The sequence below is a fragment of the Hemitrygon akajei genome, chromosome 32, assembly GCF_048418815.1.
Source record: "Hemitrygon akajei chromosome 32, sHemAka1.3, whole genome shotgun sequence".
NCBI classification, from domain to species: domain Eukaryota; kingdom Metazoa; phylum Chordata; class Chondrichthyes; order Myliobatiformes; family Dasyatidae; genus Hemitrygon; species Hemitrygon akajei.
In genome coordinates, this window is record NC_133155.1 from 21,062,274 (window position 1) to 21,080,400 (window position 18,127).

The following is an 18,127-nucleotide window of genomic DNA, read 5'->3' on the forward strand; positions in this document are numbered from 1 at the left end:
GGCTGAGTCCAGAACTGGAGGCCACAGTTTAAGAATAAGGGGTAGGCCATTTAGAACAGAGATGCGGTAAAACTTTTTCACCCAGAGAGTGGTGGATATGTGGAATGCTCTGCCTGAGAAGGCAGTGGAGGCCAAGTCTCTGGACAATCCCTCTGGATTGTCTATTGTCAAATAAATCTACCTAGACCTTTGTCTCTCCTCACTGAAGTCTTAATGAGTTAAAGCCTGAGCTCACCGCTCTAACACAATGGCCACCTCTGCTTAAAATTAACTCATTTTTTTTGGTACTTGACAAGTACTTAATTATGCATAATCCAATGTCATTGTGATGCACAGAATGCAATCAAACGTTTCCTCATGAACTGTGGCACACAGAATGCCCTGACCACCCCACCCTCCCCACTTGCTTTTTTTGAACTCTCTCTGCTGCTATGCAATCCAATGTCCCCTCCGGAACTGTGGCTTACAGGATGTCCTGAATGCCCAGCACACTTCTTTTGAAATCTCCCTCTCACTATGCACACTCCAACGTCTCCTAATGATGCAGAGACATGTGCCTAGAAATTGGTCTCTGGAGACATACTCAACTGAAGTCCCTCAGGTATCCTAAACAAGTTCTCAGTTCTGTCCATTGAAATAATACTCTACAAGGACAATGCTTTGTGATGTGTGCACAGAAGATTTTTGCTGCAGGCTTTTGCATGGGTAAGAAGTTTGCAGTGAGGCATTGAGGTTAAGGTTGAGTGAGAGGTTTGTTTGGAAGATGATCAGCCTTTAGTCAGATGGAGTGGGACTCAGAAGATCTTCTGCCTGCGGATACATGCATCATATTTTAATCCAAGTAAGATTGGTCTTGGGTGGCAGGATGGAGATACGTCTTTACCAAAGGAGGTGTAAAGCTCTGCTAGCCTGCAAGTCACCATTGGGCAAGGTGGAGCCCCTGCTTAGCCTCCTGATCAGAGCCATGGGAGTAGGTGGTGGATGGTTGTATGAGCAACTGGTGCATATCACAAATCTAAGCTATGCAACTACTGACGCCAGGTAGACAATCTCTGAGAAGTATTGGTAATGGTTGGGGGTCACCCATCTAGTAAAGACACTGCCACAGCTCTACACACCGTCCTTACGCACCTGGAGAGAAGGGATGCTTATGCGAGAATGCTGTTCTTGGACTACAGTTCAGCATTCAACACCATAATTCCCTCCAGGCTCGACAAGAAGCTCAGAGACCTCGGCCTTCACCCTGCCTTGTGCAGCTGGATCCTGGACTTACTGTCAGATTGCCGACAGGTGGTAAGAGTGGGCTTCCTCACCTCTGCCCCTCAACACAGGAGGCTCCCCCTCATCTGTGTTTTAAGCGCCCTCCTTTACTCTCTGTACACCCATGACTGTGTCACCACACAGCTCCAATCTGCTAACTAAATTTGCATATGTTGCTACATTGATTGGCCTAATCTCAAATAATAACGAGGCAGCCTTCAGAGAAGAAGTGGCGTCAAGAAAACAACCTCTCCCTCAATGTCACAAAAACAAAGGAGCTGGTTGTGGACTACAGGAGGAATAGAGACAGGTTTACCCCTATTGACGTCAATGGATCTGGGGTTGTGAGGATGAACAGCTTTAAGTTCCTTGGTATACACATTGCTGAGGACCTAACTTGGTCTGTACATACTGGCTGTGTGGTGAAAAAAAACACAACAGAGTCTCTTTCACCTCAGACGGTTGAAGAAGTTCAGCATGAGTCCCCAAATGCAAATCCTACAGGGGCACAATTGAGAGCATCCTGACTGGCTGTATCACTGCCTGGTATGGGATCTGTACTTCCCTCAAACACAGGGCTCTGCAGAGAGTGGTGCGGACAGTCCAATGCAGCTGTGGATGTGAACTTCCCACTCCTCAGGACTTCTACAACAACAGGTGTATAAAAAGGGCCCGGAGAATCACTGGGGACTCAAGTCACCCCAACCACAAACTGTTCCAGCTGCTACCATTCAGGAAATGGTACCGCAGCATTAAAGCCAGGACCAACAGGCTCTGGGACAGCTTCTTCCACCAGGCCATCAGACTGATTAATTCACACTGGCACAATTGTATTTCTAAGCTATATTAACAGTTCTGTTGTACATCTTACTGTACATACTATTTATTACAAATTACTATAATTTAGACATTGCACATTCAGACAGAAACATAATGTGAAAATTTTTACTCCTCATGTATGTGAAGGATGTTTGAAATAATGTCAATTCAATGGTGAGCCACTTCTGTAGAAAAATTTGGTAAGAACAATCATGATCGCCTACATCATACGACATGGCACATGACAAACGAAGAAACAAAGGTTAATCTACTTTAACTGGCAGAGAAACTTAGTCTTACAGAACCTCATCCTGCAAAACGCTGTCACAGAGTCCTACAAAACCGAAACAGGCCCATTCATGCTGGCCATCTATTTTCCATCTACTCTACTCCCATTTGCCAGCAAATTTGTTTTACACAAGGTCAAAATATGCATCATACCCTGTTTGCTGTCTCTGCAGAACTATAGCTACCTTTGTGTGTTAGCAATTTATATGCTCAGAGGATCCGAACAATCCCAATGATCTTGGTCACTTATGCACAAAAGGTCTGTGAATATATTCCTTCGTGTAGCATAAAGAAAACAAGCGAGATGAAAGAACTTCCCTGCCCTGATCTGTGCTTTATTGGACCTTCTACAGTGGGTGATACCTCAGTAAAAAAATCATTTTTGCCAAGCAGACTCCCTTGATTATAGATATTGCTGCTCAAATGGCAGAATGGAGCACCTTTTACAATATCACAATACTCTCTTTCGACATACTCAAAAATGGGACGTTCTTTCAGCATCATTGAATCCCTGGAATACAGATATGCGCTCTTTCATAAAAAGGTGCATCAATTCAGATTAAACTGTATTTCATTTCTCATGTTTCAATTTAAAAGTTATTCATTTTGTATTTCCCTTGTGACTTACTTAGGCAAATTCAGGTTGAAATGAATAGACACAATTGTGCTGAATGAAATCTGTAATAGAATAGGTGAGGAAAATTAAATCCTCTTAAATTTTCTGTCATTCTTTTGATTTCATAATCCTTTCTGTGCCCGGGCATGAGCTACAACTTTTAAATAATTATATAGATTCTAACTATAGGTTCAGATACAAATACGAAAAAAAAAGCTTTCTTTGAAAGTGCAGTAATTAATTTATTCTTTTGGTAATCATATAAATTAAGTACTTCTGACAAACGCAAGTATTTGTTAATGCATTCCACCTACCTATATTCTAATCCACTGCACTAGCAAGTTAATATTTCTCAGAATATTAAATTATTGCTACACTGTAAAATTAGGTTATCCAGCTCAAGCACAAGGACATTACCATAATTATCAGTTCTTCCATGAGGACTTGCAAAACACTGAATAAAATAATAATCATATATTCATTGCAACTCCACTTCAGAAAGTCTGCATTTTGAATTTTAATTTTAGACATAGTTGGTGAGCAGCAAGTGGCTACTTGCGTATGTAGTCGCGACGCTAAAGCTTGCATTCCAAGAAGAAAATCATAAGTAGTATTGGCTGGGAAATCTAAAATTGATTGCTCTTGAGAAATTGATGATTGACTGCTTTCTTAAATCACTATAGCCTGAACTGCTGATAAATGGTCAGTTGAGGATCTGTAAAGAACGAGCTGACCCAGTGAGACTGGTATTCAGAGCAAAATATATGTTAGAGAAACTCAGTTTATACTGTGGAGGTAAATAGACAGTCAACATTTCAGGTCAAGAGCCTTTATCTGTACTGGTGAAAGACAAGTCCAGATGAAAGATTTTGACTCAAAGCATTAGGTGTCTCTTTCTTGCCACAGATACTGCCTAATCCGTTGAATTCCTGCAGAAGCTTGTCTGTTGCTCTAGGTTTCAACATCTGCAGTTTATTTCTTGTCTCGGCATTTTCTTGGATTTGGCAGCTGTCAAAGAACATTCTTTGTGCACGTGCAAAGCTTAGTGCTGTAGGTACTAATGACTGAGGAAGCCATGAGAGAACAAGTCATAGTTTGAAATACAATATAATATATTTGCCTAGGTAGACACAATATATGTAAGGATGCGAGAAATACTTCAATGAATATGGAGGAATGATTGGTTCAGGAAATGCATGCTGCCCTAATACACCTTTGTAACCAATTAACCTAATAATGCATACATCTTTGGAACGTGGGAGGAAACTGGAGCACCCAGAGGAAACCCAGCAGTCATAAGGAGAATGTACAAGCTCCTTATGGGCAGTGACGAGAACTGAACCCAGGCTGCTGGCGCTGTAACTGCTACTCTATCATGCCGCCTCATGTTGTTGGAACAGCTGCAGTAATCTAGAAAGTATGGAACCCCGAAGTTTAGGGGGGGGGGGGCGACCCAAGAATAGAGGAATGGATTGTGCAAGGTTAAGGGTACTGAGGTAGGCTTAAGCCTCGGAATTTCCTATAACTCTGAACAATTTGAGAACTGAATACCAGGGGACACAAATGATTCAAGATCTCACATGTATTAAGGACACAGATATCTCTAGGACATGGTCACCAAATTGGAAAAAAAAAAGCATGCAATTGATAACGTCTGAGTTGACGTATGGAGCAATGAAAGATTCTGAGTTTACAGTCTGGCTCGAAGGGAGACACATCACTGTAAAACAAAAACTTCCATTTTCAAACAATATTAAAACCAAATAATAAATACCTCTCTCTATGTCTGATTATTTCAATGCTTCATAAAGTAAAAAACAATGGTTGACCAGTAAGCATTTCAGTAGACTTTGTTTCAAACTTGAACAGAGCAGCTTTAGCAGTTTACCATTCACCCAACCTGCTGACACAAACTGAATAAGGATTTCACATCCAATCATTTTCCCATTTTGTTAATGAGTATTACTGTAATGTAGATTAACTGAGATTTGAAATTACTGTGAAATTTGACAAAATGAGCTGTCTTGATCATAAACTTTGATTCCCAAATGCCTTCTGTTCCTCAGTTCTGAGGGACTGCAATTCAACCCGATGTTTACTAATTTAAAGTCACAAATTCATTATTCAGTTTGCAAGACAGTGTTAAAATCAAAATCATATACAGTATTTCATATTATACAAATATGTTTATGTTTTCTACATTGCTGCTAAGACCTTTGTTTCACATTTTAATGGAGAATATATTATCTGCTTTGTCATTTGTCAACCTACAAATTAACCTTAAGGGAATCCTGAATTATGACTTCCAAATCCCTTTGTATCTCTGATTTCTATATCTTATCCCCATTTAGAAATCACACGTTTATTCTTTCTACCAATCTGTGTAAGTCCATCTAGTCTTGTCTGATGTCTTGGCTAGGGCTCCATTTGCTCTTGCAGAGCCTTCCCACTGGGTGATGCTTTATGCAAATAATTTTCTGGTATGGTAGCACATTTCTACTGTCAGCTACTCCTTAAGACTATGAACTTTCATTCCTGCTTATCAATGCCCATCTTTACTACTTTTATTGGCAGCAAAGATTCCATTCCTCCTGACTTATAATTGATTTCACTTTGATCATAGCTGTTTTTACACTCTATTATATTTGGGCCTAGATGTTCTACCTCACAGAAATATCTTTGTGTCTACTATGTAATAACATTTTATTGGGAAAATAATCACTTTTCAAAGTTTGAAGAGTGGCCGATTGTGACTCAGTGCCAGCTCTTAATGCCTTGATCTAATTCTATGAAGAATGTCTCCACAACTCTGAGTCCCTTCTGCTCTCTCCACAACAACACTCCCTACCTAACTGTAAAGTTCACACTTCCCCTTACAGCATTCCATCTACCACCACTTTGCCCACTTTCATAACCTGCCCAAGTCTGTCATGTAGACTTCCTCCCTCCGCCAACTCTACCTGTCCCTTTACCTCTCTTTGTATCATCTGCCAACTTGATCACAGTACCATCACTGCCTTCATCAGGCTTATTAATGTAAAACAAAAATCAAAGAAAACATTCAAAAAGACATCTTAAATATCTTCAAGATTCGGATTTGTATGTTATCAGTGCAAAGAAATTCCAAATATAGTCAGTCAACACGATGGGAATCAATGTTTTGACAGGATGTACTTCACTGACCAGATACTCAGCTCTCAACTGTAGCTTCAAGGAGTTGTTTGCATGTGACAGCAACCACACCCTGGTACACCGTTTGACAGGCGGGCTAAACCAGGTGAGGGTAGCTGGTAGGCATCATACCCTGGTGAGATAGGGACATGCCTGTACTAGCATGTGAAGTTATCTCCAGCAGACTGGGTGGATGAGATCTACAGTGAGATCCAGTGGCTCTGAAGGCATGGAGAAAGGAGGTCATGACTAGGCACAGAAGACATCATGGTTATCCTCTGCAACTGAGGAAGATCCTAGTTTGTAACCTTTGTTCATACCACTGGACCAGGACTTCTGAGGTTGAGAGAGTGGAATTGCCCCAGTGAAACAGATCTTCCATTTTAAAAACTCACCCACACAAGTTTCCTGTCATTGTTGGACATGATGGACAACCACCACTTCAAAGAGAAGTAGCCTTAAATTCACTGGCACCAAATAGATCTAAATCTTGGAGGACCCTACCTCAAAGCCATTGGAGGAATAAAAGTTTTGAAATTGTTCAAATGGCAGCTCACCAGTACCTTCCCAAGAACAGCTTAGGAACACAAAAGAAATGCTGCCCTCAACAACAGTGTACATAACTAGAGAGATTAATACATTTAAAATAAAGTAAACACTGTTGACAAGAGGACCACAACCTTGTCATTGGATTTGGAGGATTGAGTGCCTCAATGACCTATAGAGCTGTGTTGGCTGGATTCAGAGATTTAGGCTTCAGGTCTTGTTAGGGTCATCCATGCCAAAAAGGTCAAAGGGCAGAAGCCAGACTGAGAGTCCTCCAGGTTCGGGGGATTCAGCTCAGAACTAACAACTCTGGCAGGTAAAACAAAATTGTTACAGAAACTGCAATGAAGACAGTACAACTGAATGCGACAGTATTCCTGAGTCTCGATCAGGACTTGGATGACTGACAGTAGTGAAAATCAAGAGGAAGCGACTAACATGATGCAGGAAGCCCTAGACACCAAAGATAGGGGGCCTTCATTGCTGTCGTAAACACCAGTGGTGTACTGGGCAGTAAGTATCCACCACTGGGGACAATGATGGTCATAAAGTCATACAGCGACTTAGATTGATAACTTCATTCTAATTCTCACATACCTTGAAAAGCAATGGAAAAGCCCTGCTTGCTGGTGAAGAAGTCTGTGTCAAACTGCAGCGTGATGGAATTGAACGTGCTTTGGATGTCTGGAGGCATTGCGGATCCACTCATCTCCCGCAGAAGAATGCCACTCTCCAGCGGTCCATCCCAAACCTTCAGAACATCATGGACAGCTTCAGTGTGGAAAACTTTAAAGTGGATGCTAAAAGAGGAAGCAAACAAAAAAACAAAATCCTAATGAGGGAAGTCACTGACTTTTGATTTGAATACGGTGCACAATTTTCAGGGTGAAAATTGTTGGCTTCGTTTTATGCTATTATGCAGGCTCCACTATATTTTTTATCCAAGTTAGCAACATACCACAATAATATTTTATCTTTTGATTCCAAAATAATGCTGGTCATTGAGGTACAAAAAAATAGATGTGATATTTTAAAGGAATCCCACCTGCTGGAAATAACAAGTTATCTGCTAAAATTTTATCTTAATCTACAAACTTGATTGAATGTCAAAGTTTATTTTCCTTTATACTGATAAACAAACATAGTATCAAGATATTCTTAGAGTATTTCCATCTCCAGTGGATGGTATCATCTACTTTCTCCCAGCAGCTATCATTTGATACTTTCAATTGCATTTATAGGCCACCAATTTCCTGATTGTAAAAATAAGATTGCTGGACAAGATGCTGGAAATCTGACTTCATTAAAACATATGGGTCATCAGTTTTTTAAAGAAATCCTGGCATACAAATCCAACTCTACTTAAAGAGTGTGCTGAAATGTTCATTGTGTCCAGTTCAGAACAAGTTCAAGATCTGGAATGGTTCGCACTGGAAAAATACACTGTCTGGTCCTTCATCCCCAGACTGGTCCAATTTGGCCTTCGCTTGCAATGGGGATGTGTAGGTGGAAAGGGGTTTTGGATGGGGCTCACTGGCACCAATGGTAATGAAGTAGGACAGTCATTGAGTGTAGGTGTAAGAGTTGGATCATGGGAAGAGGTGAAAGGATTGGACCAACACAAGGGATATGGTAAACACAAGAGATTCTGCAAATGTTGGAAATTTTGAGTAATACACATAAAATACTGGAGGAACTCTGCTGGCCATGCAGCATCTATAGAAGCGAGTAAGCAGTCGATATTTTGGGATGAAACCCTTCATCAGGAGTGGTGGGGTGAACTGTGAGACCAGCTACTTATTGTGAGGGAGCAGTTGGATAAACAAGGTTGGGATACCTGCACAAACAGATTGGAAGGGATAGTGGAGAGTCTGTGATACTGCAGTTTAAGGGGATGGAATGAACATGGGGTGCAGAATTATATGAAAGGAATTGGGGGGAGCATTGGTGAAGTAAAGTTTTTACTTCAAAGCTTAAAGGTTCAAAGCAAATTTATTATCGAAGTCACCATATACCACTTGAGATTCATTTTCTTGCAGGCATTTGATAACAGACACTTAAAATACTGGCAACGAGGTGTGACGGTACAAGTGATGTGGATTATACATTAAATTAAGAGAGCAATGCACATCTCTTAATAAATACTGTTCTGTGACAATTCCAAAAATGATGCTGCCAAAATAATTGTGCTCTCTCATACATAAAGGAGATTTTAATGAAGAAGCTTCCCTTTGATTTGGAGCACTACACCGACTTCATCTTATAAATGGACCCAAATTCAATCTTTTGTTTAAAATGGGTCGTAAGGCTTAATTATTAACTCGGTTAGTTAATCATAGGAACAGAATGAGGTCACTTGGATCATCAAGGCTGCTCTATCAGTTTTCCAGCTGCACCAGCTGTTATCTTTTTTTCGGCCTCTTACTTTTGAAACATATTCACCTTCTTCAAACATTGCAATCACACTCCTGGTCAGTGCATCCCGCATTTTTACAGCCTTTTTATTTCTTTGAAGAACTGCTTTGGAAGGCCTATTGTTCGGTTTATTTGTTTCAATAAAAAAAATCTTATTTATCAGCTCAATATTTATTTTAACAGTCTATTCAGGTAGTAACCCTTTAATTCCTGAGGAAACTGAGCCATCACTTCTGTTAAATTCATGCAGGATTTGTTCTGGAGTTATTTCCCTACCATGGTGGGAGTAGGTGGGTGCGGAGGAGGAGGGTTACATCACTGGAGGGTTACATAATAATCTGGCTTTTGCCTGCAACTGCTAGTAGTTCTGTACTGAACATGCAACACGACCAGTTTACTTAGCAGTAAGTACGGGAACTCCATCAGCAGTCAAAATTAACATTCTATACTTGGAAATAGTCGTTATCCTATACGTTTCAATAAACTCCATCTTGCTAAGGACTGCCTGCTTTTACAGCTTTATGCATTTCTGATTTATGCATTCATGCATTTCTGATTTATGCATTGATGATCTCTGATTCTGCTGACAGCAAACTCCTTCAAAGGTGCTTTGGGTGCATAACTTCTTCAGTGTATGTTCAAGATCCTGCCACCACTCATACCTCACTGTTGGAGTCCAGGTTCCTTTGAAGGATCTACCCTGACTGCCAACGCTAGCCCATCGTCTTGTCTGATGTTTTGTCTAATGCTCTGTTTGCTCTTGAAGTGCCTTCCCACTGAGTGATGCTTTATGCAAATAACTTTCTGGTACGGTAGCACATTTCTACTGCCAACTACTCGTTCAGACTTTGAACTTGCATTCCTGCTTACCAATGCCCATCTTTACTACTTTCATTGGCAGCAAAGATTCCATTCCTCCTGACTTATAATTGATTTCACTTTGATCATAGCTGTTTTTTTACTCTATTATATTTGGGCATCGATGTTCTACCTCACAGAACTATCTTTGCGTCTACTATACAATAACATTTCACTGGGAAAATAATCACTTTTCAAAGTTTGTAGAGTGGCCGATTGTGACTCAGTGCCAGCTCTTAACACCTTGATCTAACTCTATGAATAATGTCTCCCCAACGCTGAGTCCCTTCTGCTTTCTCCACAACAACACTCCCTAGTTAAATGATAGTTCTGCTCACTACTTAGATAGCCAGAACAGGAGATAGGCTTTATTACATAACAAATGCAAAAGTCTTCTTCATTTACATGAAATATTGCAGGGCAACTTCATCGGTACAGAAGAATCTCTTGCTCTTTAGGAGTTTATTGAAGCTGCTTTACAGCAGACGTATTGGGTACTTCTTACCCAGTGATATAGCTAACAAAAGACAACCCCAGTACAAATGGAGAAGAAAGAATGTTACATTAACATTTTCCAGGGCTATTGAAATGAAACTCTGCGTTCAGTGTGGTTTCCAATCGATTACTCAATCCAGCTTAATTGTTGTTTCGCATGATTTCTCGCCTATATTTCCCACTGCAAGAACTGATGGTTAGATTATCTGTGACATCTGTAGATATGAGAAATCTGCCATTTTCTATGTGTATGCCTTGATAAAACCTATAATGTTATATGGCTAGATATGGATTACTTCTGGAATATATTAGAAATGTCACTCCTGAACAAACCTCCTGCTGCCACCATTTACTTAAAATTTCATGTTTCTGCTGGAAATTCCTTCTTCAACCTTGTCACATTGTAATTACTGTCCCCAGTCAATGCTTCCATAGTCAGTGATGTTGCTCTACCATTGTAGGTCGTGCTTCAGAGAAAATGTAACCCCTCAACCAATTCAACCTCCTTGTTTCCAGAACCAATGAATATTTCACTATTTAGAAAATAATAAAAATGTACAATAATACTGTCTGCAAATAAAAAAAAGCATTATACATTATTAAAATACTGTTTGAAATACCTTGGCAAATCAAAAATCTTACCCCACTTCATCTTAAGAATGCATTCCAGTTCATCTTCCAGGGTACATACAGTACCGTGTCAAATTGGCAATGCATCAACTTTGTTAAGTGTATCACACATTACTTATTTAGGCATCATCGCTCATTATTACTGGTAGAAGCCCCTATTTTCAACTGAGTAGGTTCTGGCTGTTATACCTGCAACTGCAGTTTCCCATCCATTAACCTTCACAGGTCCAAAGATGAATTAACTTTACATGGCATGCCTATCAACATGTTGCATATGGCTAATTAATTAGGTCTGCATTTTAATTATGTAATTAGAATAGCTTTAATCAATAATTTGCTATATGCAGTATATGCTCACAATCCAGATAATATGAAAATATCCCCATTGAGATAATATTTCCTTCACAGCTGCCTTTGAGGTTCAATCTCACCAAAGCAAACTGAAATCTTCTCTGCTTCTTTCCAAAGTCTATTCTCCATTTTCAATTGTATTATCCATATTCTTCACACTTTGTTATTCCACCATACATTTTCATATTAAGATTATTCTAGTGCAAAATCCCATATGGAAACTATCAATAAAATTTTATTCTTTCATAATACTCCAAATCATTATATTGCATTTTCTTTTCCCTCAAAAGCATTAATCTTTACAGCATTTGAGATTGGCTCTCCACCTCTGCCAGAAGTATTTTCACTTTCCCAATTAGACCTCTGAGGTGGCTTTTCTCCCCCGTCACGCTTCTTTCAAGACATTCAGGACTCATCAATATCTCAGCTGTGATTACTTTTTATATCTATAGTTAAAATTTTTTAATTCATAAATTTCATATAAAACCCAAATTAAAGCTCAATCTGTCAAGCTGATCAACACCGCCATGCCCATTAACCCGCTCCACCCACCACCAGTACACATCAGCTATTCCTCTCCACAGCCCCCCAGCACCTTTGATTTCTCCCTCCATGCACCTCAAATCACACACTCCGCACCTCATACCTACACCGACGGTCAATCATATGCCTTGCTGCAACTTAGTAGAGTTCCTCTTCTCACAAGTCACTTTATCATTTCTTGTCAGTTGTGTACAGATACTCCTGCACCTTCATGTACATACAATTGGACTATGCTTAGAAGCTGATCTTTTATATCCCCAGCTATGGGTAAACAGCCCCACTACCTTGTGGGCAGTCTCAGAAGAGACGAAGGCTACGGGAGAAAACCCAGACAGCAAGTCCGGAGTGGAGCCCCTAAGGCGGCGGCTGGAGATCATTGAATATCCTTCTGGCAGCTCCTTCAGCCATATTCAAACAGTTATGTGTTCATTGGATAAAATATATACATATGTGAGAGAGAGAGGGGGGGGGGAGAGAGCGAGGGGGGAGAGGGGGAGAGGGAGAGAGGGAGAGGGAGAGAGGGGGAGGGAGAGAGGGGAGGGAGGGAGAGAGGGGAGGGAGGGAGAGAGGGAGAGAGGGGGAGGGGGGGAGAGAGGGAGAGAGGGGAAGAGAGGGGGAGAGGGGGAGAGAGGGGGAGAGGGGGAGCGAGAGGGAAAGAAGATTTTTCTGTGTTTTTTAAAAATTATGTTATTCTTATTATTTTTTTATGCTGTACTGGACCCAGAGTATCAGTAATTTTGATCTTTATTCTCATGTATTGAAGAATGAAAATAAACAATCTTGAATCGTGAAATTGGATGCGTGGATATCAAATCATACATCTAATAGAAATCATAATTTTAATAATTTGCTTCACTGCATTGCAAAGATAATTACACCATCTCTTTTGTTTTACTGTAACATGGATTCATGTTCATTCCTATTATGCTTATTTCCATTCTTTATTTAATTAAAAATTATAATCTTGACAGTCTTCAGATCCTTTAAACTTTCAGTGTTTCTTCCACAGAACTTCTAACCTTATCTATTGTTGCACAATATCCTTCAAAAGAGAGATAGTACATTAGATTTTAAGCACAAGAGAGTTGTGGGTGAAAAACACAAAGTTAACATGGAGAAACTAGAATACAATTAATTTATTGACATATCAAATATACAGTAAATATGAACATATTTCCAGCAATTCACAAACAACACTGTTATTGTTTCCACCAGCAATTAACTACTGCTGACTAAATAATGGAATGTTATGTTGAAGTTGTATGAGATGTTGCTGAGGCCTAATTTGGAGTATTGTGTGCAGTTTTGGTCACCTAACTACAGGAAAGATATAAACAAGGTTGAAAGAGTGCAGAGTAAATTTACAATGATGTGCCAGGTCTGCAGGACCTGAGTTATAAGGAAAGATTGAATAGGTTAGTACTGTATTCTTTAGAATTTAGAAGATTGAGAGTAGATTTGATAGAGGTATTCAAAACTATGAGGAGTATAGATAGAGTAAATCGAAGTAAGCTTTTTCCACAGAGGTTAGGTGGGACTACAACCAGAGGTCATGGGTTAAGGGTGAAAGGTGAGAAGTTTAAGAGGAACATGAAGGGAAACTTTATCACTCAGATGGTCATGAGTGAGTGGAAGGAGCTGCTAGGACAAATGGTCCATTCAAGCTTGATTTCAACATTTAAGAGAAGTTTGGATAGTGCATGGAGAGTAGGGATATGGAGGGCTATGGTTCTGGCGCAGGTCAATGGGAGTAGGTCATTTAAATGGTTTCAGCATGGACTAGATGGGCCAAAGGGCCTGATTCTGAGCTATCCTTCTCTATGACTCTAAATATGACTTACATTACAGCATACTGCCATCAAAAATATGACAAATTAATTCTAATCATGACTGCATTAAATGTTCTCACACTACTCTCATGTCTATTCACTTGAATAGACCATTTCTGTTGGACCATGAAAGGCCCATCAAGCACACTCTAAGTCTATCCATTAAACATGAGTGCGGCACACAGAAATAAAAGGCTTTCAATGGATTCTGCTTATGCACAATTGCAATGGACTTTATAATTACCATGGCTCCCTCACACAATTAAGTGGGTAAATAGCAATGTGCTTCCAGTGTGAGATTCTAATCTCAATGGTACCTCAAATATATCAGTTATGTCAAGTGTCCTTGAATGCTTCAAAGTATATGCACGATTACTTTTCTCATGGAAGCTGTAATCCAACAAACTGTACAAATCAAAATCAAACTTTTCCAGTAAAGGAAGATAGACAATTACCCCACAAAGAGCGATTCTGAATGACAGGGATTATATTACACTGAATCAAGCAGTCAAATTTCATTTTGCATTCCACGGTCCACCACTTGTAATGCACAGCGGATCTTGGCCATGAGCGGTGATGCCTAGTCATACGCAGTGCACACTTGTTCATCACCGCAATGTTTGTTCAGTGACATACTAGTTGTCCGAATTTGGATGTCAGGCAGGAACGGCCAGCAGTCTTCAATGTACCTACAAAGCTGGCTTCTGACTGGCTTAGAGGAGAAGTCAGCAAGTCACCAAGACTTCCATTACAAATGACACAAGGTGCATCCATTGAAGTTTATTAATTCGCCTTCAGACTCACCCCCCACTGTAATTCCCTATCTGCTTCCCCCAACTATGCTTGAAATTTTATCCTAAACTGAATCTGTAAACTAAGCCTGCAACTATCTGCTTTAGTAGCTGCAAAAATTGCAATTGCCCTCAAAAATCACATTTTCAAACAGTGATTGCTTTCCTAATTCCTTAAAAAACAGTTCTGTGTTACATACTCCTGAAAATATTCAGGGTAAAGAGGGGATGATTGCAGTAAACTAGACTCAACATTGATTTGGAGTGTATGTTAAGTTTTTTTTATTAAAATGCTAACTACAGAAAATAAGTAATAGTATATATGAATGCAAGCACTAAGAGCACAAGTTGGCCATTAGATATCCAAACCCCTTCCCCCCAAGTCTGCTCTTCCCTCTACAAGATCACAGCTGACCTTTCTCATTTCCACTTTCCTGCTCTTTCCCTGTATCAATTAATCCTTTGGTACATGGACTCTACTACTTCTGTTTTGACTGCAATTGATAATGGAGCTTCCTTTACACTTGGGGGTCCAGAATTACAAAGGTTCACCAATTATTTCTTGAAGAAACTTCTCTTCATTTCAGTCTTCTATCGCCTCCCCTCTGTTTTGATCTTCAGTTCTAGATTCCTTGGCTAAGGGAAATACCATCCCAGGATTGACTGTCAAACTGCTCTAGAATTTTGCACCGCACCTCTACTTCCTTTGAATTCTAATATCCCCTCATAGATTGACAGGAAAATTCTACAAAAAGTAGTGATATGGCCCAGTCCATCATGAATAGAGCCCTCCCAACCACTGAGCACACCTACATGGAATGCTATCACAGGAAAGCAGCATCTACCATCAGGGACCCCCACTACCCAGGATATGCTCTCCTCTTTGCTGCTGCCATCAGGAAGAAGGTACAAGAGCCGAAGGATTCACACCACCAGTTTCAGAAACTGTTACTACCCCTCGACCATCAGACACTTGAACAAAGGGGATAACGTCACTTGACTTCACTTGCCTCATCATTGAAATGTTCCCATCAACCAAAAGACTTACTTTCAAGACTCTTCATTTAATGTTCTCTATATTTATTGTTTATTTATTTATGTTATTGTTTTTTCTTTTTGCATTTTCACAGTTTGTTGTCTTCTGCACTCTGGTTGAAAGCCAGTTCATTCATTGATTCCATTGTAGTTACTATTCTATAGATTTACTGAGTATTCCCACAAGAAAATGCATCTCAGGGTTGAATGTGGTGACATATTATTTTATATTATTTTAATAATAAAATTTACTTTGAACTTTGATCTAACAGACTAAGAATCAGCCTGATGAATCTTTGCTACTCCCACTCTGTAGCAAGCGTACCCTTCTTTAATTATGGCAAATGTAATTGCATACAACACATTAAAGTTCAGTTTTACCATGGTCCTGTATCATTGCAAATGGCAGAAAACATGGACCACATCACAACCTCGCACCTATCAGTCACCTTCACCCCCCAAGTAGAAGAATTTGTGGTTCCAACATTTTGTATCTCAGAACCTACAAAACTGGAGTAGAAGCAGGTCCTCCTGGGGTGTTGTCCAAGGAAAAGATGTAATATACTGTGCTATATCCTCTAATGATAACAGCCAATATATCTTTTAACTTCCTAACTGCCAGTGCACCTGCACGGTAGCTTTCAGTCAAAAACAAGAGACAATCTGCAGATGCTGGAAATCCAAGCGACACACACAAAATGCTGGAGGAACTCAGCAGGCCAGGCAGCATCTGTGGAAAAAAGTAGTCGACGTTTTGGACCGTGACCCTTCAGCAAGACTGGAAGCTTTCAGTGTTTTGTGCACAAGGACAACCCTGCCCTTTCGAACAGCTGTGCTTACCAGAGTTCGATCAAAGATTAATGCACAACATCCATATTAATGCAAAGTGATAAATGAAGTTCATTTGCAAAAAATAATCTGTAAATGCAATTGTTACATATGTGTTTTGTGAGGGAGGGCTGGGAGGGATTTGATTTCAAATCCTAGACAACTGGGTCTAAGGCTAGCCAGCATCTGGATTCAGGTTCGTCAGAGTATTCCCGTTAATTAGCCAGTGCCTGTCATGCCTCCACAGGCAAGAAGTACTTCAGGATAATTGAATTTTCAGTTATTTGCCTCACCAATAAATCCTAGGAAGGAGTAAAGGTCAATCACAGCTTTCAACTGTAATGTCCCTGGTCCTTCCTTAAAGTTCAATGTAAAGCCAAAAGGCAAGAAGTATTTTCCCAGCTAAGTTCATTCCTTGTACAGGGCATATTCTATTAAACAATCTCTCACACTGTTGTATCTATTATATAAACTTAAACACGTTTAGTCATATCATTAGACCTACTCTGTAAGAATGGGGCAAACTACAACACAAATATAACAACATGCAATATGACACTGTTTCTAACTATGACCTTTGTCATTGTAGCATTCAATGCTGGATTGGGAAACCCAGCCACATTAATAGAGCACCAGCTGAAAAAGCAGGAGAACACAATGACACGTGGACAAGAAGAAACAGACCTGCAAAGCAGAATGACTGAAAGAAGATGTGTGAGCTGAATCCCAGTACACCATCGCAGCAACTTTAAAAAGCAATTTGGATAGGTGGTGGCGATATGTTTTGCTGTCAGCTACAGGAAACAATGATCAGGAGGTGCTGCCTTCAGCTTATTACAGTATTCACTTGATTAAGTTCATGCCCACTACCACTTTATGCTGTCCTGAAAATTTCATTAAAAAAACACTGGTTATTTATGATTCATCAGGTTGGGAATTTGCATGGAAATCACGGACATGGTGATAAACTGAGCTGCCAGCAGAACGAGATTCAACTAATAATTTGTTATAACGACCTTTTATTTTTGGTGCTCTGAATTAGAATTCGCGAACTACTGAAAAGACTATTAGCATGACAAGGCAACCACAGGAGACCTTCCCTTTTAGTCGCTATTCATTAAGTAGTTTCAAAAACAAAACACACTTTCACTCACGCTGATGTGCTTCTTAAATACTTGGTATATCGTGAATTGAAACGTGAGGAAGAAGCTGTGTTTCATGGGATGTAATGCTGTCTACCTTTGAAGCACTGCCAGCTATTATTTGAGTTTCTCACTACTTTGTACTTTTTTACAGAGAAAGCAGAGTATGCCTTTCCGGCCCTTTGAGCCATGCCTTAAGACTTAGGAGCAGAATTAGGCCATCTGGCCCATCGAGTCTGCTCCACCATTCAACCATGGCTGATCCTTTTTTTTCTCCTCTTCAACCCCAGTTCCCAGCCTTCTCCCTGTAATCTTTGATACCATGTCCAATTAGGAACCTATTAATCTCTGCCTTAAATACACCCAACAACCTGACCTCCACAGCTGCATGTGACAACAAATTCCACAAATTCTCCACCATTTGGCTAAAGAAATTTCTCTGCATCTCTGTTTTGAAAGGGTGCTCCTGTATTCTGAGGCTGTGCCCTCTTGACCTAGAATCTCCCACCA

General features: G+C 40.0%; 1 protein-coding gene across 1 annotated transcript in view; it reads right to left on the reverse strand.

Moving 5' to 3' along the window:
* csmd2 (CUB and Sushi multiple domains 2) overlaps nt 1-18,127 on the reverse strand; it is an 896,539-nt gene that overhangs the window by 315,199 nt on the left and 563,213 nt on the right. Inside the window, exon 22 of the mRNA XM_073034487.1 lies at nt 7,298-7,500. Coding sequence (XP_072890588.1) covers nt 7,298-7,500 — 203 coding nt within the window. The remainder of the gene's footprint in view (nt 1-7,297; nt 7,501-18,127) is intronic.